Source organism: Poecilia formosa, unplaced genomic scaffold (assembly GCF_000485575.1).
Source record: "Poecilia formosa unplaced genomic scaffold, Poecilia_formosa-5.1.2 Scaffold5, whole genome shotgun sequence".
Classification (NCBI taxonomy): Eukaryota; Metazoa; Chordata; class Actinopteri; order Cyprinodontiformes; family Poeciliidae; genus Poecilia; species Poecilia formosa.
The window spans coordinates 2666573-2688523 of record NW_006799944.1 but is presented as its reverse complement, the minus strand read 5'-3'; the positions used below and the strand labels follow the sequence as shown (position 1 = coordinate 2688523).

General features: G+C 39.6%; 1 protein-coding gene across 16 annotated transcripts in view; it reads left to right on the top strand.

Annotated features, from left to right (window-relative positions):
• Window positions 1-21951, top strand: part of trpm3 (transient receptor potential cation channel, subfamily M, member 3) — a 141700-nt gene that overhangs the window by 100346 nt on the left and 19403 nt on the right. For 4 of the 16 annotated variants that reach the window (XM_016677161.1, XM_016677137.1, XM_016677157.1 and 1 more), the window contains exons 9-18: window positions 3093-3165; window positions 7462-7562; window positions 7839-7973; window positions 8094-8144; window positions 12895-12930; window positions 13087-13227; window positions 16870-16899; window positions 17275-17567; window positions 19273-19501; window positions 20742-20909. In XM_016677161.1, coding sequence (XP_016532647.1) covers window positions 3093-3165; window positions 7462-7562; window positions 7839-7973; window positions 8094-8144; window positions 12895-12930; window positions 13087-13227; window positions 16870-16899; window positions 17275-17567; window positions 19273-19501; window positions 20742-20909 — 1257 coding nt within the window. Of the gene's footprint in view, window positions 1-3092; window positions 3166-7461; window positions 7563-7838; window positions 7974-8093; window positions 8145-12894; window positions 12931-13086; window positions 13228-16869; window positions 16900-17274; window positions 17568-19272; window positions 19502-20741; window positions 20946-21951 lie in introns of all 16 variants that reach the window. The other 12 variants (XM_016677151.1, XM_016677130.1, XM_016677145.1 and 9 more) reach the window with 3 other exon arrangements.

Genomic DNA, 21951 nt, shown 5'->3' with positions numbered 1-21951 from the left:
TTACACTTATGTTCTCAACATGAATGCAGTGCCAGAGATTTGTGGGAGTTGACCTTCTTCAAGTATTGTCCACGAAAGGATTTGGAGAGCTCAGTGTACTGGAAAAGTGTTTTTGCTCGTGTGGCGTTGGCCATTAGTTGTCTGTGAATGTGTGGCAAGATCAGTACGCTCTTTGGCTATCAAATGAAGATAAATGTTTTATAACGAGCTCGAACCGCTCAAGTGTGATGTTCAGTCTGTGCGGCATGTTTAAACTTTGTACATTACCAACGCTGAAGATGCAGAAATTTTCCCAACAAAGCTGCGCCATAACGAGAAGGACTGCACCGTTTTTTTCCAGTCCAGAGTCAAAGCTTCATCCTTCTTTTATCTCTTCTGCTTCAAACAAACCTCCTCTTCTCTCCTTCTCACTTCATCGTCCACATCTTATTGATAATTTACCGTATCTTTATCTCTCCACGTTTGTTTTTAACTGAAATTATAGCGTGGACATAAAAAGCATGCGAGTTCAACACAGAAGCAACCTTTTCTTGTCCACCACATTTGTAAATATGCTCGTTTTGCAATAAGTGCTATACCCAACACCCGTGTCTCGGACGAAACGGACAACAGCGGATAGAAAACCTGTCTGTTTACATTTTGCTCGCCTTCATTGGCGAGTCTCTGGAGGACTGTCGAGATTAAAGCAGCTCAATTGCAATGTCACAGAGGATATGCTGCACATCCCCTGTGATAACAGGTAAACCGTACCCGAAGGGTCACCTTCAGGGTGTAATTGGATAAACTGAACAGTGACGACGAAGACAGAAAAAAGCCAAAGGACTGGACGGTCCAATAGTAAGGTTGCGTGGGAGGAGCTGTGAGATGAGTGTCTGCAACAGATGGTCGGAGGAATAAAAGGGAATAGAGGTGTCTGTGTAGAGGCATATTTGGGAGCTGAAAATAGACCCAAATGTGAACATCTTCTGTAATTATTGTTCTTCTGCTGCACAATATTCCATCCTAGTCCTGAAGGCAACCAATAATACCCTGCCAGTGTGTGTGTTTTAGGAAACGTGTGTAGGGAAACTCCCTGATATGCTATCATAAAAACAACAGGGAACGACGGGCAAATAGCCGGAACAGAAATCTTTATTAATGAAAACTTATTGAAGAACAAAAATCCCCTTAAACATTAAGTGTAAGCTAGCAACCATGTCCCTCTGAAACTGTCTTTTGTTTTTTGTTTTTTTTGTTCCCTTGATCTCAAAAGAATATTACAAAGATATATATGCACATGGTTTAACCTTTAAAAGTCGCTATGTGTCAAGACAGATAAAACAGACGCAAAGTGGCATTCTAATGAGGATTTTATGCTCATCCTTGTTGACCTCACAACGTCAAACACCAAAAACAAGGATGCCGCCTCTGTCGGGTGTGGGAGGTGTTCTGTTATTTCAGTCTGTTGTGCAAATCCTAGGTTTTAAAATATAAAATTTATATAATTTTTTTTTTAACTCTGAAAGAAAGTCTGGTGACAAAACCACAGTACAGACGGCCGGCCGATAAAGAGTGGGTGGACTCTGTCACTTGGCTTGATCCTGCACATCCCTATTTTTCTAATTTTTTGCATTCAGTTAAAGTGATGAAGTAGAAGGGTTTGGTCACCGAGGCTATTTATTTTGCAGTGGTGACTCTACATAAGTACACCTGAATATCCCCTAAAAGCACCATTCACTGCAAAATGTGAACCGTACACTTCAAAGAAACACCTAAGAGTAACACCTATGACTGGGGGGTCTGTCCTGTATGTTTTAGTTCTCTCCCTGGAGGTAGTAACGACCTCCTCAGCATTTCAGTGTTTTTGCTACCGAGTCATCATTTGACTGGGAAGACTTATGCTTACACATATCCACTGTAATCGGACTAATCTCTATTGAACTTCAAGCAAAGAGATGCTGTATTGTGTGTGTAGACACACACACACACACACACACACACACACACACATGCTTATGAAAACTCCCTCATATTCTACCACCTGGGTTTTATGGTGCCAAAGTGTCACTATTCCGTCAGAAAACAAAGCGACGTCCCATCAGCATACACACGGCGTACAAATGATGAATGAGACGACTGCTGCTCCGTGTGCACAGACTTAACCCACAACACTGCAGCATCTCCCAAAGGGAAGCAACCATCGCAGACGCAGAGCCTGCAGATTCCTGAAGCTCCACAAAATGAAGCTATTCAGGAAAGGGGGCGGGGCTGGCGGGCTGCAGGCATGGAGGTGGGAGGAGATGGATGGATGTAGGGATTAGAGGAATAGCTCATTAGGTATTCAGAACACACATATTCTTCCATGCAAAGATCCCCCAAGGTGCCTTTCACACATTCATACATTGGATCATGTGCCCACACATGCATGCATGCGTACGTGCCCCTGCATCCGTGTTGCAGCTCAGCACTGTAACAAACAAATGTGACTTCAAAAGCCCTGAGAAACTGGGGTATTCCTCAGCTTCCCCTCTCAGGTGACTTCACGGCATCAGTGGATCATCCAGCTAAATGTAGCTGTGGAGTACATGATGAGGAAATTTTTTTTTTTTTTTTTTTTTTTAGAGATATACACGCGCACACACATACACCAAATAAGAAACAATGGTTTCTGGTGCCGGATAGAAGCAGGAGTTCCCATTCATTTGATCCCCCAATTTTTTCCACGCTTTTCTTTCAGCTTCTCAGATCCCTTCGTCTCAAATCCCCTCATGCCCTCCTCTCATTGAATCGACTGGGTTTCAGCTTTGTGATGTTTTTTCCGTGGAGACTGGCGACAGTACAAGAGTCCGGTGTTTTGTGCAGTACACCCAATCAATTCTCCTCTCCTGTCTTCTGTCCTCTTCTCTCCATCAGTGTTTTTAGTAAAAGAGTTTAATACAGCAAAGGAAGGCACTCCACTGGCTTCCTTATTGTGATTGGATTTTCTTTGTACTGTAAGCCTTCATGCACTTGCCGAAGCAACAATAGTTCAAGAGGAAAGACACTTATTGGCACTTCTGAAAACAGACACTTACTCGTGTTTATTCCTGCCTGTCTTTCTCATTTTCTCTCAGATAACGGTTTTCCGGATGGGCTCTGAGGGTCACCAGGACATTGACCTTGCCATCCTCACTGCATTGCTCAAAGGTAGGTCAGGTCATGTAAGTGTGTGTGCTGGAGCTTGAGTGGCTTCAATTACGTTATGTCCCCCAATCACTGTAGATATTTAGAGCTTTTTGAGCAATAAAGATTGTCTTTTCTTCTTCTTCAGAAGCGTTCTCATTGAACTCCAGATTTATGAAAAGGCATTTGCTCAAAAGCCTTTTATTCCCAAGGTGAAGCTTTATTTGGAAAGAAAGCTGCTGGCCTTCTCAGCATGTAGATAAAGTCAACAATTCATTTGATATAAAAGCTTAAACACCCCTGATAAAATGCCAAGATTTTGAGATGTCAAAATGAAACCAACATGAATAGTCTGTGAACCCTTTTACACCTGCGACCTGTTAAATTGACCTGCGAAACAAGCAAATTTGTTGTTGGAAGAGATATCAAGACATTTAAAAATGCATCTTTTTAGTGCAGGTAATGGGATTTGTGTTGATGATGATGTCATGCAACCCAAGGTGGTGTGACTACATGCCGTTTACTTTTGCGGAATAGGATATACAAAAACTGTACATTTAAAGTACAAAAAAACACTTTCTGACATACTTTCAGGATATGACCTCCTGTAACTGTGACCTGTTTCATGCTAAGATAAAAAAAAAAAGTGTAAGCCTACCTACCTCATACCATGAGAGACATTGATATGCATAACATGCCGGCTCAGACGTCGCCCCGGCCAAACAAGGTCTGCGTCAGGTGCTGGGGAACCAGAGGACCTTGATGACAAATGGGCTACTGGAACAAGACGGAAATGGGCGAGAGATGAAAACATGGATATATATATAAAAACATTTCAGAAAAAAAAAAAACATAACTCACAGACTGAAACACCTCAGGTGCTTGGAATAAAAGTATGCGTCTTATGATGATCTACTGATGTGCAACTTCTTCAGCTTAGGAGTCTCAGCAATCAGAATGGAGGGAAGCTTGTAGTGAATTAAAGTTTCTACGGTTTTGGTGTGAGATTAAAATGCAAATTAACTCCTGTAAAATCATCAGTTATTGTGATATCAGCCGGTCACTGAGATAAATGGTTATGGGAAGACCTGGCCGCAAGTAACTTTGGAAAAGTCTCTTCTGAAGAATGCATTCGTTTTCTGTTTTTGTTTGAAAAATTACATTTTTATGAGGTCTGGAGGTACTTTGGAAAAGATCCAAAAAGGATCACCTGAGAGCAAGACCACTATAACTGATGGGCTCACCGTTTCCCCTTCGTGACTTTACACCATTACCTTCTGCAGCAGAACACACACATAATGCCCCCGTCTTCGTATGACACAGTTGGAACAGTGTTCTTGAAGTTCCACTGTTTCCTCCAAATGTAATGATGAGCATATGGCCAAACACTTTGATTTTAGTGGAGTCAGACCACAGGGCATGCAACTGAGACCTTTCTGTTATCTCACTTTTTATGTTTTCTTTCAAGGCATCTGGAAATTGTATGTAAGAGTTAACCAGACTAGTGAAGGTCCACATTTCTCTTCTTGACCGATATCTTTTTATTTTCCCACAATGCCATTCAAGAAAGCATATTTTGCTTTAAAATGTATTCACGTTTGCCTTTAGTTATCTTCACTTTTGTAAATTAATCTATCAGAAGTCTTTATAAAAGCCATGATGTTTTTTTTTTTTACTTGTTGAGAGGCACAGTAATATACATCTATTTGAAGGAAGCAATGAAAATATCTCTGAAATTATTCTGACATTTTGAAAACAAAAACACTGTTGGTAATCCTAATTTACCACAAACAGGAATAATCAGAATGACTCTTCAAGTCCACTCACAGTAGACAATAATCTTGGACTGGTTGCATAGAAATGTTTGAGAAAATATATATATATAAAAAAACCTCATTTCTACTGAACAGGATCTAGCCAAGATTGTCTTCTCCAGTCATTTTACCCAAACAAGGCAGCACGCATAATCTAGTTTGAGCACTCGGTCTTTTCTTCTGCATCCAGAGATGTTCAGCTGGATAAAACTTTGACTGGCAGTCTAAATAAATTCTATACACTTTAACAAATTATTTACTTGCTAGCTAGGGAAACTGCTGGAAATAAAGTTTATCAAAGTGTGCACGGTTCAGCTAAACCTATATTGCTCTGTGTTCTCACATATCTCCCAGGGACACACACGCGCACTCACCACTGAGGAATCCATACTTCTGATTGTTGTTCAGTAGCTTGTATTGACCATGGTTTCTCTGGTTTCCTCGGGGACAGCGGCTCATTCCTTTTCACGCTCACATTTGTACACATAAATACAGACTGAACAGACATATGCATGGGCACAAAGGAGCAGCAGGTCCTGTGAGGCTGCTTAGCAATTCAGAGCAAATGATTGATTATCTCAGGAACTGCGTTTCAGGAAAGCACTTCAGCCCGCAGAGGAGGAAAAGACACAAACTACAGTTTGTAGAGGAAAAGTGTAAAAGAGGAATGCGTTTTAAACAATTTATGTGCAGCATTGATGGCGCATGATTTGTCAGCCCGTTTTTCGCTCCCCGTTTTTAAGCTCATCCCAGATTTGTCCGCTCTTGTTCCTTTAGTTTACTCATGCTTTTATTCCTCTCACATTCTTTTCATATTATCTGTTGATCTAGCCATCATTTTTGTTCTCCTTCTCACCCCCTTTTTATTTTCTCTCGCGCGAATTGTGACAGGAACGGAATTCAGACGAACAAGCGAAGGAGGATCAAAGACAGAGAAAAGAGAGGAAAATTATATGAAATAAATTGGGAAACTTAAAGATAAGAGAAGAGCTTAAAAAAACACACATACTTAATGGTCAACACTGTGACAGATGGCAAATTAACATGCAAGCCTCGTTCTGCTGCACTGGAGTCAATTGGAGGTGTAAAATGAAATCCCTCACGTCTTGCATGAGCGCTTTCTAAAACACTGGATTAGGTGTGTTTGCTGGGGAAGTAAGCTGGTGCCTGCAGCTCAGCTAAACACAACAGAGTCAGACACATGACTTGAGGAGAGAACAGACCAAAAAGTAAGAGAAATTATTTGAGTGCGTGAGCATGTGTGTGAGAGATTGAGTGATTAAGGGAAGTGGGAAAAGAGAAGAGTTGGAAGGACTCGCTGTGTAACTTAAAGGTGTGATTGATGGCTGACTGTTTGGCTCGCATCCCGAGGACCGAGTACGTAAAGTTAATTCACTGCGGCTCAGAACCCCGAGGGAGACGCAATGAGCGCGGTGGCCTCTGATAAAGCAGCACAGTCACACTGGTTTTTAACGTAGACATATCTCCGCTAAAGCGCTTATTAGTAGGTGTTGCGTCTTATTAGCGGGACTCGGTCTGAACTCGTACCAGTAAGCCCCAGTAATTCTGCTCAGACGTTTAAACCACAGGGAAGGCGTCGTGCTCATTAAAAATCACCCATTGTTGCATTACAGTGGCTTCCTTAGATTTCCTTGCAGTGAGGTCGTACGTTTTAACAAGGACACCAAATTGTGGTTTTGGTTGATGAGAACTTAAGTGAGCCAGAAACACAGTGAAGCAGCGACGTTTCCCCCAAAACCTTGCAAAAGCATTCCCATGGTTTTGTTTTCTTTTTTTTTTCTTTCAACTTCTGTGTATTTATTTACATAATTTTTATTTCAATTTATAACTGTGAGATGCCAGGAAAATATTACAAGATTTTCATGTTTAAAAAAAAAAAAAGATTTATGAAAGAACATATGAAAAGTTAGAGTGCACCGTTATTCAGCCTCCTTTACTCTCAATCCATTGCAGCCATCTGTCTTCAGAAGTCACCTAATTAATACACTGTATCCATTTGTGTGTTATCTAACCTCAGCATGGATGCCTCTGAAATCTGCTAGTGAACAAACATCATCGTATTCACAAGAGATGTCAGTAGGCAATAAGGTTTAGGAGAAGTTTAATGTAGGATTATAATAGGAAGCAATGTCCTAAGCTTTGAAAGTTTTTAAAAACACTTTGCAAACCATCATTTGAAAATATAGAGCATGACTGCAAGCCAGTTGAACAGACAGGCCAGATGAGAAGGCATTGATCAAAGAAGCTGCCAAATAGATTCATAGTATCTCTGGATGAGATGCTATGTCAAAAACAGACATTAGTGACCTTTGACATCTACCTAAATCAGACGATTTCCCACCCGGTTTATTGTTAATATGGGAAAATTTGGACATGACTACATACATACAGTATATCAACATAACCCACAAAATATGCTTCTTTCCTCAATCTGTTTCCTTATCAGGATAAATGCTTATGACCATGCTGTTGTTTCCTACCCCAGGTGCCAACGCTTCAGCCCCAGACCAGCTGAGTTTGGCTCTTGCGTGGAACAGAGTGGACATTGCACGAAGTCAGATCTTCATTTACGGACAGCAGTGGCCTGTAAGAAGCAATAAATGCATGAAAATCTTCAGCTATGCTAAGTGCTTCCAGATAATTCCTGTTGACGTTAAAGTTTTTAAATCACGTAGTGTTCGGTATTTAAATGAAAACTGTTCTCCGCTTTTATTTTTTAATATTCTTTACTTGAATCACAAAACAACAACAAAAAAAGATCACTATGACTCACTTAAAGAATAAAAAAATAAGTCACTTTATGCAGTTTTATCATGTCATACCAGATGATTTTTTTTTTTTTGTTCTCCTCTCTCTGTGTAGGTGGGTTCCCTGGAACAGGCGATGCTGGATGCCCTGGTTTTGGACAGAGTGGACTTTGTCAAGCTGCTGATTGAAAATGGTGTCAGCATGCACCGCTTCCTCACGCTTTCCAGACTGGAGGAGCTGTATAACACGGTATGATAATAGGAACAAATGAAATAGTGTCACTACAGTTGTTTTTTATTTTTTTTTATATATATAATTTTTTTTTTACAAATTCTTGCCACGTCATCTTTTTCCTCTGTTTTCTAACAGCGACACGGACCATCAAACACCCTTTACCACCTTGTCAGAGATGTCAAAAAGGTACGCCTGTCACTGCCGTTTCAGTAGCTCTGTAGCTGCTCAGGCTCACTGGATGCTAATGTTGTTCACTGGACATGTTTGACTACAGAGGTTCTTCTGCTTTTTTGTGGTGTGTGTGTGTGTGTGTGTATATATGTTGTATATGTCTATGTTTGTGTGTGGATACATTTGGTAGATCTAGCTGCTGTTACCATCAAATAGAGGCCAGCTTTTCTCTTTCAGCTGGTTTTGTGCACTGCCTTGGCTGCGTAGAGCTTTGCACGTTTTCCAACCCTCATGACTCAGAATGTTTGCTGTTTTTCAAGGCACAAGCCACTGCGGTAAATAAACGGCACAAGCATCACATATTGCTAAAGCCACAGGAGCTAAGGTGGACGTAGAGGAAAGATACGCTTTACACACACTCTACATACAAAAGACACGTCTTTATTTTATCACTGATATTACATCAGACTCAATATTTTCTATCATAGGTCAGTCGGATTTGTGTTAAATATATGCTAAATGCTAGGATGGGACAGATTTTTTTTTTTCATTTATTTCTTCAAAGTTTGAAGATTACATACTTTAGGAGTGTGTCTTCAAACTATTTGGCGTTTCATTCAAGATTAATGAAATGAACAAATGAATAATAACATGAAAAACAATCATTAGTAAATAAATAAGTACTGCTATTAATAAATCAGTTATCCATACTCTATTAAATGAATAAATGTCCTCATGAGATAAAACAAAACAAATTTTATATATTTCTTTTTTATTATAACATTTCAGTTGTATTTATTTATTTATTTGTTTATTTAAGTATGGTGTATTATTTATACTTTATGATAATTTCATTTTTTTAATGAGATTATTAAAAAAAAAAGCTACTTTACATGATTTCAGGCCGTAATAAAAATAATAACTAGCTGCAAAAAGTTTGAAAATGTAATTTAAAAAGGAAATGCTTGCAATTTTGTTCGTTAACATTTTCACAAGATTTCGGATTTTTCTGAATTTATTAAAATGATTTAAAATGTCTGATAACAAAACCATCCAAGACTATTTGGGAGAAATCTCTAACAAGAAGCTTCCTGTCAAAGTAATCATTCTCTGAATATTTCTTCTTTTTTGATTTCATGAGTGCATATATTAATTTAATCAAATATATATATATATTTTATTTTAGAGTATTTAATTTGTTTATTCATTTTTGAATGAAACAGCTCTCTATAATTTGGGAAGGTCCTGATGATTATTTTATAGTTCTGTAGACTTAAGACCAACTAATTGTAGGCACATCTGGACAGTCTGAACTGAACAGCATGTCTATGTTCAGCCATGATGCCGCTCAGAGAAGTCTGTCTCACACCAAAACAAGAACAACTGCAAAAAGAGGCTTTCAAATGCATTATAATACTTAAAAGATTTTACCAGCATGAGCTGAAAGGCCTCAGCAAGAAACAAGCCATTAATCCCAATGTAACATAGAAAAGCCAGATTTTGGTTTGTAAATGCACTCAGAGAGAAAGACTCACATTTTTGGAGAAATACCCTGTGGACTGATGGTACAAAAAATTTGGTGTTTAGTCATAATGGCCACCTTTGGGGGAAATGGGAAGCTTCGAAGTCTGAAAACACCATTCCAACTGTGATGTTTGATGTGGCAGCATCATGATGTTTAACTGTTTTACTGCTGGAGGGTCTGGCAGCCTTTACATGATACATAAAGAAATATCATGTGGAAATATTGAAGCAACATCTCAAAATGGCTATTTTAAGATGTTGTAAAAAGCTTGTGGAAAGAAACCTAAAACATACGACCCGAGAAAAGTATGAAAAAACAACTTCAGTAAGGAAATGAATGCAAACATCTATGTTTGAGTGGAGTTTAGCAAACATAAGTAATCTGAGTAATCCTTTCTGACCTGAAACAGGAAATGTGCAGTTTAATTTAATTTCAGACAGTGAGAAAAAAAAATGGTTATGATCCGAGTGCTGATCAAGAGTAACTCAGTAGATGCTGTTTATGTTTTATTGGAAGCAGTTGAATCAATGTAGGAAAATGGTTCAGTGTGTTTTCCTTTATTTATTTATTTTTTTTGCAATGACACAAAAGAGAGAGGCTTTATTTCACATTTAGGAAAATCTCCCTGGATAAAATTGTCTGTTTTAACTTTGCTGTACATTCAGGAGACAGCAGCACCACCTTTATTATTTAGAAATGTTCAGCAGTTAACATGTTTTGGGCTTATTTTGAACATGCTTTGAGATAAACAATGTCTGAAGCAGAGCTCTGAGCTGATGTTTCTGAGTAAAAAAAGAAAAAAAGAGAGACCACATTACTAATACAATTATGTTTTATTCTCATCATGCAGCCCTCTAGTGCGGGGCATAGCTTTCCTGCAAATGTGTGTGCACTTTCAACAGTGTAGCTGGGTGTTTGTGTGTCACTGTGCTTTAAGTATGTTCCTAATTAGATTTAACTACTGCCCTCAGGTGAGGTCTCTGTGTCATTGCTGTTCTCTTTTATTCCTCATTGTTCTCAGAGGATTGCGTCGCTGTACTAACAGAAGATGTATATTTTTCAAAGTGCGAGTTTCACGTTAAAACTGAGTAGAAAGCTGTGAGGCAGCAGGCATGCAGGTTTCTGGAGTGGATGTGGGCTTATTTTCATGAAGGAAATCTCAGCAGTAGAAAGAGTAACAGAAAGTCACAGCCGATATGAGGCTCGATAACCACTGACAAAGAAAGGCAAGTTAAACCAACACAATCAGAGGACAGACAAATTGTTCAGGAGAACTAAAAAGCAAAAAGACTCAGCTGCCTCGTTTTAAAAAGTCTGAGTCAAGATTAAGGATAATTAAGGAGATTGGCTTCAGTCTGGCTGCCAAATAAAATTAGCTTCCAACATACACAAAAGTTTGGTCCCAAAACTGAGGCTCACATGCAGTACTGTGCAAAAATCTCTTTCACTCTTTCCTTGGTCCATCCCAATACCTTCAAACACTGGGGACATCTTTGTTTTCTTTGTAGTTGTTTACTATTGTATATGCTCCTAGCCTTTATTTAGCTTATATGCTATTTTCCTTCATGTGTCCCATCTGGATTTAGCGTATTCAATGAGAACATGTAAGGCATGGTTCGCCCAGATCAGCTTCAATCATGTTTCAGTCACATATAGAGAGAGACGTATCCATGGAAACGATGCCAATGCACTATCCTTTTTTTTTTTTTTATTCAACTGAATTTTGCTCACTGGGTACTCTATTTTACTTTTTAAAAATTCTTTATTAAAGAAGACATTCAAAGTATTTCTTTGAACTTCTGCTGCTTTTTCACTGAGTTGCTATGCATGACAACAACCCATATTATGCAATGGGAGAACTGGATGTAGAGAAGGTACATCCTGTGCTTGATAAAAAAAAAAGTGTTTAAAAATAAACACATTACTTTTATGTGTTTAAGATTCTTTAGGGGGAAACAGAAAAAAAAATGATGCTGATAAATATATACTGCCAAATATGATTTCAACTAAACACTCTGAATGAGTCATTTTGTTGATTCTTAAAAACACTAAAAGTTTCCTTGATAATCTGGTCAATTTAAACATGTTAAGTGTAAAATCCAGAAATGTGTTGGTTAGCTTTCTCTTTTGGTTAGGGGTTCAGGTAACTTTCTCATTAGTGATTATTACCTAACCACATAAGTTAATTCTCTTCTGAATACATACAACCACAGTAAATGTGCATTTTCTAAAGGTTTTTCAATGTCAGATTAAACTTCTGAGACTTAAATTAAATGTAACAAATTAAAAACACATTAGTCACATGCAAGTAAAAAAGCGGTGGTCGCTAGCAGTCATGAAGCTTAAAACAATATGTCACAGTTTCTTCTCTTGGTCAAATAGATGCTCACTGAGTGATTCTGTACCGAAGACGATTTGAGGGTAATCGACTCAAACAGCTGACAAAATGTTATTGTTTAGGCTCCTCATTTGCTGTTATTCCATGAAAGTCTGCAAAAGACAACACTTGAATTAGTGTTTTTACTCCACATACTTAAGGACATTAGAAATGAAAGAGTTGAAGTGAGAAGACTTGTTGGCTCTCCCAGCCCTGTTGCAGAACCAGAGGGGCAGCGGTGGCGTCACAGTTGATTTTAAACATGTCAGACAAGCAGTGTGTCTCCAAGGAGCAGTGGGGGCCAGTGTAACAACCGCAGGGTCTAAGGTTGAGGTTGATGGCATGATGAGGAGCAAAGAGTATTGACATGATTCACATGAATGGACTCCTGTTTCAACATTAACTCTCCCCTCAAGCTTTAATAGCCGCATATAGCTCCATGCTCCTACTGCAACTCTCTTCCAGGCTAATGAGTCGCAGTGCCCTTTTTTTTTTTTCCTACAACACAATATTTAACCTCATACAAGATCTCATTACTCTTCTGAATAAAATTACGAGAACTAATTCGGGTCTATTTTTATTGGGATTGCCCTCAGATATTGCACTATAAGTCAAATAGCTCCAAACTTTTTCCACATCTTGTGTGCCGGGAGAGTCGCATTCTGAAAATCTTCAGGCTGAAATTGGCATTCACACCGAATCGGACCTTCAAAATGGTGGCCAAACGGAGGCAAAGTCTTGTTGAGACTCAGACTTTTCCTAAAGACTGGAAGAGAGATCCTGCCTGAGTTTCTGTGTCCCTCATTTCCGCTGCTGTTGCTTATCGTGCGGTTTACTCACTGACATTGTGTGTTCTTTCCAAGCGAGAATATCCAGGGTTCAGTTGGATCTACTTCAAGGTGAATCCGATGATCACGTTTTCCTTTGTAGCCACAAACAATTTGACATGGATTTTGTGTTTGTGAGTGTGTATGACAGTGGCTCATTTCTGCCCACTGGTTCCCCTGCCTTTGTTAATCATTTGGTGTTGGTTGTTAACACGCTCTGGTTTATAGGGAAACCTGCCGCCGGACTACCGCATCAGTCTCATCGACATCGGACTGGTCATTGAATACCTCATGGGTGGGGCGTATCGATGCAACTACACCAGGAAGAGATTCAGAACACTATACCATAACCTCTTTGGGCCCAAAAGGGTACGTAATTGATTCTTAGCTTCATTATCATCCAACTGGTTCATCGGCTGCAGCACTAGTGTCATTAATGGAAGTGGACCATATCAGTTTGATTAGCCTCAAGATCAGATTCTACCTACAAGTGCAACATGCATGAAATTATAGTTTATTAATTAACTTCAAAACACAGAGGGTGCTTGGAAGAGAACGTTTTAATTTGCTGATGCAAGTAGTTTATTAGCATGAGTGGGTACATTTTAAATATTTGAACATGAGAATGGATAGGAAAAACATGACTTATGGGTAGAGTCATGATAACAAAAAAAACAAAAAAAAAACGATGCAGCAAAATAAATGAAAAAGTAACATTTAAACTCCACAAAATTGATTTTTTTTTTTTTAGATTATTTGTCCCAGACTGAGGGATAACCTCCACTGAAAGAAAAATTAAAATACAACATTTAACCGCTGAATAAGAGGTGCTATGAATTGGAAATTTTTATATTAAATTTGTATATTTTCTTTTAAATAGCAACATAACTTTATGCACTAATAGGATAACTTACAATGCCACTTACTTAAAAGAAAGAGAAAAAATGATTAAAATGTTTTCTTTCTTTTAGTAAAACCAACAGTGCAGCGAGTTAATTTCTTAACTTTATTTTTTTTTATTTCGTAAATATATTAAAGCAAATGTTTGAAATTAACTGCATTCGTCAAGCAGTACTGAGCAATTGTTCGTTTCTTAGTCTTCCACTAATTTACAGGAGTACAGAGGAATATGGGCACCTGTACTTTAAATCTGTGCATGCCGGCTCATTGTAAACGTAGGCACACTAAACGATAAGATATTTGCTTGACAGGAGAATTTGAGATGCAAATCTCCCTTTGGTGAATTAGATGGGTGCAAAATGCCCTCTGTGATTTTGAGAGTGGAAAAATCACAGGGTGCTTTTGTAAAATCAGAGCCACAGTCCACCAAAGACAAAGAAATGGTTATTATACACTAGAAGCCATAAATCAGCCATTCATAGTGATGTCTCTTTATCAAGTACTATCATAAATCGTACAAAATAAGCACTTTATCACGGCTCTCGCAGAAACATACAGCCAAGTGAAGGAAGGGATTATTAAAATCACACTCATGTTTAGGGCTTGCCTGTTTTACATCACACACACACACACACACTGCCCGTTACATGGTGTTCTGTTTCTCATTCTGCCTCAACAGTTTCATTATTGCCTCAGGTGTAGTTCAAACAGGACTACGCTCAGGTGTGTCTCAAACTGTTTATGTATTGTTTAACGGTGGACTCAAATGAGTATGCATCTTTGAGCATATTCAGTTCAGTTTATATTGAGTGCCTGAGAAAACTGAGCAAATGTGAGCAATTCTTTAAGACAGCAATTGCGAAATAAAAAAGATTAAGGTAACTGAAAGTGCACGTATCGTTTGGACCCAGATGCCAGGAGCTTCAGTCACAAAGCAAAATGTACAGCTGCTTTCATACGACAAAACCACATTTGCGTTATGCACATATCGCAACATATGGGATGACCTCTTGGTTTATGCCTTATTGAAAAACAAGTCATTTTTGTATAAATGGGAAAACTGAGACGCAACTGGAGAAGCTGTCCATTGACAGATGCTTGACATTACAATAGGTTTGTTAGACACAAACTGCCTTTTACAGACATGATTGCACACTTGAAGGTTCAGCATTGCAAACAGCATATGCACTTCTCCACAGAGACAGGAGTGATTCACCATCAGACAGCTGAGTGAGCAGATGTACATTAAGGAAACTGTACAGGCCTGAACCCGTGACCTCCTCAGTGAGTGGGACACAGTTGTTCTGTCACTCCTTCTGCCCACGTGGTCTCAGTCTGCCTCTCCCTATAGCAGGGAAACATCAGTGTGAATAAATAATGTACACAGTTGATATGAGCGATTATCCTTGCTGTACAGTGAACACATTTCTTCCAGGGGGATAGAAACACTCCACTAAGTGAATTTCCTGAAGAGGTTCGACATAATGTGTGAATATTTCTTGTTGTTCCCCTCAGCCACTTCCATGGCAGAGAACAACTGTGAGCCTAGCTGGGTCATTTTGACTCTACAGTCCCTTTCAGAAAGAAAAAAAAAAAAAAAAAACACGTTCAAATCACAAAATTCAGTAAGATTTATTTGAATTTTACGTGATAGGTCAACCGAGAGAAATGCATAATTGTGAAAAAATATGACAAGTCTTGTATAATTTTCAAAATTATCTACTACAAAAATAGTGTGAATAGTGTGACTTACATTTGTATCCAACACACCTGAGTCAGTTGTTTGGAGGAGGACATTGGAACGAATTATATACCAGTAGATACTGAAATAGTTTCCTTTAAAAAACAAAAAAAGATAGCTCAAGCTCTTTCTCACTCTGGACAGAGAGCAAGAAAGAACACGGTTGGATTTAGGTCTAAACATTATCTGGGGAAATGTTAACATTCCCATAGTTTTAGTTTTAGTAACGTCTTCAGGGTGATGTGCACTGATAGGATTCAAACTACCATTTTCTAGCCTTTTATTAATAATGTATTTCTTTTTGCCAGTCTCCTGTACCAGTCAGATTTGATGACTGCATTACTCTACAGACTCTCCCACCTGACCTGTTGCTGCAGCTCCTGCAGAGTTACTGTTGCTCTCTTCGCTCAGCTAAAGACAGCGCTCATATCTACATTGATACACGTTAATAATTAGGTGACTTTAGCTGGTCGTGCTGAGTTTTTACTTTGAGCTTTTACAGCAACAGGGCTGAGTACAAATGGACACCACACTTTTTAGACGCATATTTGTGAAGATTAGGCTTTTGCATGCTCCCTCTTCCACATAATTACATTTCTGTGCAGTGGTCTATAACACTGAAACAAAAAAGAGTATATTGAAGTTTGTGGTTTACTGTAATAACATGGATAGAGATAATTTTGCCTGTCACTGTAGTTTTTTTTAAGTGTTCTGTGAACATTAATTTGTTGAAATCCACCGCAGCCTTAATACTAATTTTGTCATGCGATTTTGTAATCCCACCATTTGCTGACCCAAAACATGAATGAAGTTTTTTAGATGTTTTTCTTTTCTTTGTCACTGTACTGTAAGTTTCAGAGGCTTGGTTTCTACCACGTCATGCTACAAGATGGAAATAGTAAGGTGGTTACACAGGCGCAGATACCATGGGAGCAAAGAAGCAGGACAAGAACTAAAGATAATAGAGAGTCAGTTCTAGTTTCATTGCGGTTCGCTGGATGAACTGAATGTGCCATCACACAAGTACATGTAAAGTAACAACAAAGCTTCCAAATAGATATTGCAATTCCCAAATGAAACACGAGCTATTTTTACCGACGAGATGGTAGCGAATGAATGCATAATTTATACATGTCCTGCTTTTTGACAGATACTCTGTACTGTAAAGGCACTTTGCTGTAAAGCATGTAAAATAGGACGATATTTCCTCAAATATGTAATAGTATGAACCCAAAATGCAATCCCTTGGTATGGGTTTAGACAATTCTTAAACTGAAACCCATTTAAATTTGTAAGTTGTGTCTTATTGTATTGCACTGAAAATACAATCTGCAGGATTTAATCTAAATGTGTTTTTGTCACTTTTGTAGCCCAAGGCACTGAAGCTGCTGGGGATGGAGGTGAGTATTGATCTTTGAAGGTTGTAATCCACTCATTTTCCTTGACTGTTTCTCTCACACCACCTTCAAATACTACTTGTAAAATGTGCCAAATGCTATTTCGTAAAATAGTTTAATTAACTCAATGTGAGTTTTGTGCTCCACAAGCTTTCAAAGGAAAAACTTAGCTTACTGTAAAAATAATTCAATGGAAATCTGTATAGGGACATCAGGGAGAGCTGCAATATTTTGGTCAAAAAAAATCTACTAGATGTTTTTTTTCAGTTTACAGTCTTCTAAACACCAAAATAATAATAATAATAAAAAAACACTCAGCCACCTTATACTTAATGTAAGAAAAAGTATAAAATAATACTCTTGACTTCTTTCTATCAGGATGACATGCCAATCCGGAGAGGCCGGCAGAAGACGACACGTAAGCGAGAGGAAGAGGTGGACATCGATTTGGATGACCCCGAGATAAACCACTTCCCCTTCCCCTTCCATGAGCTCATGGTGTGGGCTGTGCTCATGAAGCGCCAGAAGATGGCGCTGTTCTTTTGGCAGCATGGGGAGGAAGCCATGGCCAAGGCCCTGGTTGCGTGTAAGCTGTGCAAGGCTATGGCACACGAAGCATCTGAAAACGACATGGTGGACGACATCTCCCAAGAACTCAACCACAACTCCAGGTGGGTGACATGAATTTGAAAGAACTTGCAGGGATCCAGTTGGGGATTTGGTAGAGAATTCACACACTGACACAGATGGATGCACGCATACTGAAATGAACCTTCTCTGCTGCACCGCAGCCATTTTAGATCCCTATTGGATGTGCCTTGCACACGCATCATGTTATTGAAAGAAATACACTCAAATTAAGGTAGTGTAAGTGATGATAAGAACTATGGATATATCATAAATCAAGGAAAATGTTTAAGTTGCAAACACAGCTCAGCCTCACATTAGCTAACTCCACTGACTGCACTTCCTGTTTGGTTTCTTTCTGGAAGCTTAGAATTTTAATCTCCCATGTGTTATTCACATTTTTCGGAGTGCTTTTGAAGGTCTTTGTGTGTGTATGAGTTTGCACAGACTCAGGGGATGATCTTTTTTTTTACAATGCATTTGAAAACGTGCCTTCTTTTTTTTCTGCACCGCTTCCTCGCTTCTCAAGATGTTCCACACAACCTGTTTAAAGAATGCTGCGGTATTCACCTGTTACTTAAGATCACATCATGTGAGTCGTTTGGAAAGTATTCTCAAAGAAGGAAATCCCTCGTCTGTTCATGCAACATAGCTGAACCGTGTTACTTGTTCACCTGTGACATTGGGAGTAATAGTTTGGCAAAGCCTTAAATTGGCAGCAATGTGAGCGTTTTAGAACGTGAACATCTTCTTGCTCGTGCAAATAAATAGAAGTATTAAGGCACATTTTTCAAATTTTTTTTAATAATATTTGCTTTTGTTTATGTATTATGCAGAATAGCAAGCTTTAAAGTTACCATATCACTTATAGCTAAGCACATACTAGAAAAATACAGTGAAATAAAGCGGGAGGGAGAGCAGCTTAACTTGATTTGAAAGTCAAGGAGAATCGCTCACGTTTTAAGAGTGGAGGGGTCCAGACAGCTCCAATGTGTCATGTCAGGCTGTTCCAGAGCGTCAGGGCTGCCCCTCTACAGACTTCATTGCCTCTGTTTTTTTAACCAGTTTTGACGATTTCTACAAGTAGTTGATTTGTCAATCTAAGAGTCCTGACCGGATTAGCCCATCAGTGCAATATTACGAGGGCCCACTGAGAGATTTTAAAACAAGCAACAATGTTTTAATATCGCTCCTGTTGGGCACCAAAAGCCATAGAAGACGGGTGATGTTTGGTCATGTTCCCGCTTACCGATAAGAAAATGCGTTGTGGTTTTCTATTGCTAGTAATGTGTACAGTAGAAACTAGAAGTTTACATACAACGAAAAAGACACACGCCTTTGATAACCACTTGTGTGTTTCGGGTTATTGTCCATTTAGAGGACCCATTTGCCCAACAGCTTTAACTTCCCGGTGGCTGATGACCTCAGATATTGCTTCAGACTGCAGGACATGACTCAGATAATGAAGATCTTTGTCCCTGTGTCATTTGAAAACTGTTATCTGTTTTTTACGTTTCTTTTGTAAAAAATTGCTTCCTCCTCACTGACGGGGCTTTCAGCCCATGTTGATTCAAGACACATTTCACTGTTAATAATGACCTTGTCTTACCATCTTCAGCCAGCATCTTCACAAGGTCTCATGTCTAATGTAATGTCTGTGATGTCAGCGTGTTACCTGACGGGTTTAATTTTGATATTCCAGGAAAGTAAATCATTTTCTCTTTTTACGTTTTCCACGACGTTTCACAGAGAGTTTGGCCAGCTCGCTGTGGAGCTCCTAGACCAGTCCTATAAACAGGATGAGCAGATGGCAATGAAGCTGCTGACATATGAGCTGAAAAACTGGAGCAACGCCACCTGTCTGCAGCTGGCGGTAGCAGCCAAACATCGAGATTTCATCGCCCATACCTGCAGTCAGATGCTGCTGACCGACATGTGGATGGGGCGTCTCCGCATGCGCAAGAACTCAGGCCTGAAGGTAGGATGACGGGTGCAGATATTTAGTTTACCCTGATGCATCACGTGTGACCGTCACAGCATTTAATAATTAGCATAGCCTGCAAATATGGAGCATGTACAGTTTGTACATTTCTCTTGGAGAAAAGTTAGGACTTTGACTTGGCCAGTCAAAGTATTGTTTAACTTAGCCATATTAGAATTTTAAGTAATGACAAGTATAACAGATTATATAAAAATGTAATTAAGTAAATTCGACAGCTGTGTACTACGCAAAAAAGGTTTGCCTCAGGATTTTCTGAAGTGTGGCGTTATGCTCCTTTACATGGTGAATGAAGTGTGGGACAATGGAACGGACTGGTGTGCTGGCCTTTTTTTTTTTTTTTTTTTGAGCAGGACAGATTTGCAGTTCAGTAAATATTTGTTGTCGTTTGCTGGAGGAAGTGAGAGAGTGCTCTGCCGAGACAAACTCACCGGAGCAGAAAGACAAAGGAGGCAACCACAAGTGCAACAAACAAGATTTTATGGCCCTGGGAGTTTACGATAAAATAACAACGTCAAAACAATAAGTCGGCATATGGTTTAGCTGTATTAGATGCAGGGGCAGCCATCCTCAACACTCTTGTTCTCAAATTACTCCCCAAAACGACTGCGACTTGCAACAAGTAATGCAAATCTTTCTTTACGCTTGAATAAGTCGGACAGGTTTGGTCTTCACCTTTGACCCGTTGATGGGACAACAGAAAAAAGAATCCCTTTTTTGTGAAGAGTTACTGATAAATATTTCACTAGTACCAGCCCATATTCCTTTAACTAATGCTACATTGACGATCTGTTTTGTTGACACCGCAGTCATTGGATTTCCCATTAAACTATGGGAAATTATCATAAATGTTTGCAGGTGTATGCAGCTGCTAACAGCTAAGAGCACACTTGATTATGGTGTTATACATCTTGCTCTCCTTCCCGCAGTGATCGACTGTAAGCCCTTCTTGCCAAGACTTTGCTGCTCTGATTTTGAGAGCAGCACGTTTGTACCACTTCTATCTGATGCAGGTGTTGCTCTCATTGACCCGTAGAACAGTAACCATGCTGGCTCTCTGAAATAAGGGTTTTATAATCGTCACATTGAATTCCAATAAACCGCAACAAAATTAGGTGACATAGCGCTTGACAACATACTGGTACACACCGCACATTCAGCATGTTGCTGTTGTCAAATCCATATCATCTCATTTCCTTTCATTTTGCCTGTCAATCAGGTGATCTTAGGCCTCCTTCTCCCACCGTCCATCCTGAGTCTAGAGTTCAAAAACAAGGATGAGATGTCCTACATGCCGCAGGATCAGGACACGTACCTGCAGGAGAAGGAAGAGGAGGAGCCAGAGAAACCGGTCAAGGAAAAAGAGGAGGAGGACATGGAGTTCACAGTAAGATCTTACTGTGAGACGCAGTACAACTCTGTGGTGAGAGAACCCACCTCAGCCCCGCATCTCAGAAATTATACACATAATCAAACAAGACAACACACACGGACACGCACACACACACACTTTATTTGGATCCAGAACCGATCACGGTCCGCATTCTGTGTGCCTTTTCTAAATATCTCTTGTGGATGCAGTTTTTAGTTTTGTTCCGATTATCCACAACGAGAAAAGAGCAAACATGTGCACACAGCGCTTCCCACACACTTACTCGTTTCTCTATTCTGGCCAGCTGGACAGTTCCAGTAAAAACTGGCCTTTCCTGTTTCTCGTCGTCTTAGCAAAGACTTGGTGTGGAGTTGTAGCGTCTCAGTCTGTCGCCGACTGTGGGTTCCCTCGTGTGTGTTCCTCGCTCTCTCTCCTTCTTTTCCTCTCCTTCTTTCTTGTTCTCTTCCACACTCCTTCTTTGCTTTTCTATTTTTTTTCTCACTTTTATCCTGTAAATCCTCCTTGTCTCTCTTGCTCTTTCTCTCTTTACCCTCTCTTTTCCCTCCAAACGTAGGTCTGATTGAGGTACAGTACTGAATGCCAGCCGATTGCTGCCCCCCACTCTCTCCCATCAGTGATGGTTTGCTGCAGCGCACCTCTCAGCATGTCAGCTGCTGAGCATGGGAGGCCCAGGCTTTTGCATTATATAACTGTATCTGCTGGATGCTGCAGGGCTTTAATCATGCAGAGTCTGAGTGCATTCTCCCAGCTCACAGTGGAAGAGTTGGTCCATCTGCATAGACATGGATGTACAGCAGGAATAGGATCCGTTCTGTTTCAGTTCGTCTGGTGATGATTCCCTGATCCAGTTTGTTTTCTTCCAAGCGAAGACTCGGGATTAGAAAAGTCGTTTCAATCCCCCAAACTGGATCAAGTCATTATCTCAAGAAGTGACTCAACTGAAATCGTACGTCTTCGGCGCCACTGTACATACTTTCCATCTGCATACAGCTTAAGCCAGCCAGCAAGCCAGCGCAAATGCTTACAAAACTGGGCT